Source organism: Diaporthe citri (genome assembly GCF_014595645.1).
Source record: "Diaporthe citri strain NFHF-8-4 chromosome Unknown scaffold_9, whole genome shotgun sequence".
Lineage (NCBI taxonomy): Eukaryota > Fungi > Ascomycota > Sordariomycetes > Diaporthales > Diaporthaceae > Diaporthe > Diaporthe citri.
The window spans coordinates 2054980-2056234 of NW_025064854.1; the positions used below are offsets into that span (position 1 = coordinate 2054980).

A 1255-nucleotide genomic window follows, 5' to 3' on the forward strand; every position below is an offset into this window, starting at 1 on the left:
ATGACTTCCTCCTACCAATATCAGTCATTAAGCTCGCCAACTACGGAGATTCGCCTACTCGACCTACTCCCCGGCCGCGGAACCATTGAGTGCCGACTGAGGATCACCGACCTAGCGCTGGCAAAAGACACTTACGAACCGATTTCGTACTGCTGGAAGTCTTACAGCCGCAAAGGTTGGCCAATATGCACATATAGAGAGAAGAAGGAGGTGAAGAATTATATACTGGTGCGAGTTGATGGTTTCGGCTTCCACATCACCAAAAGCCTTGCCGCAGCTCTCCGACAGATGAGGCTGACGAGTGAAGTCAGAGTGCTTTGGGCTGACGCGATCTGCATCAACCAGGCAGACGATGTAGAAAAAAGCGCACAGGTGGCCATGATGGGCACAATATTCCAGAGTGGCAAGCAGACCCTCGCCTGGCTCGGCGATGCAGACTGCTGGACTGGAAGGGCATTCAGGGCCTTGAAGATACATCTGGGCCAGATACCAGAACATTCTAACTCAACTGGGCTCTACCAAGACTCGGGAGATGAGTCACAATACCGTCTAGGGGATCCAGGAGCGGAATTACTTCACTCAGGGTATCTGCGGCGCGCCAGGGAGCTCTGTCAAGATATTCTCTCATTCCTATCCTTCCGCTCTATCCTCCAACGGCCTTATTTCGAGCGCGCTTGGATTGTCCAAGAAATCGTTCTGTCTGAAAACGTGCTGGTTATGTGTGGAAAACACAGGATCACCGGGGACGAGCTGTACAACGGGCTCCTCGGATATAAACATAGGAGGGCTATTCCTAATCGAGCAGCATTGATTGGTAATAGCATTGAGGATCTATGGGATAACCTAGGGCGATATTGCTTGGACGAGATCATCAACAAGCTCTTGCACACAAAAGCTTCTGACCCAAGAGACAAGCTATACAGTGCTTTAGGGCTCCACCAGAATTGTCCTGAATGCGGGCTCATGGTCGTCGATTACAGCAAAGATGTCGACGAAGTCTTCCTGGAAGCCACCAAGCTCCTGCTATCGCGAAGCCCCTTTTTGAACCTTTTATCAATGAGCTACTGCACAAGTCGGCCAGACGGAGTGCGTGTCCCATCTTGGGTTTGGAGCCCACACCCCAGGCCCAATGACTACCAACTGTCCTGGGGATCAGGCGCGGAAAGTCCGTTTTGCGCTACCCAAGGCTGGCATTCTCAACCTCAATTCCAAGGTCGACGGCTTGGATTACTTGGGTATGTCTTCGATAAGGTGA

At 51.6% G+C, this 1255-nt stretch overlaps 1 protein-coding gene across 1 annotated transcript; it reads left to right on the top strand.

The window, feature by feature from the left end:
- INS49_015664 (uncharacterized protein) lies at positions 1-1255 on the top strand (the record flags this gene model as incomplete). The annotated part of the gene is made up of 2 exons (XM_043176343.1): positions 1-1086; positions 1157-1255. 2 exons carry the CDS (start codon positions 1-3, stop codon positions 1253-1255), a joined length of 1185 nt encoding a protein of 394 aa, XP_043019798.1.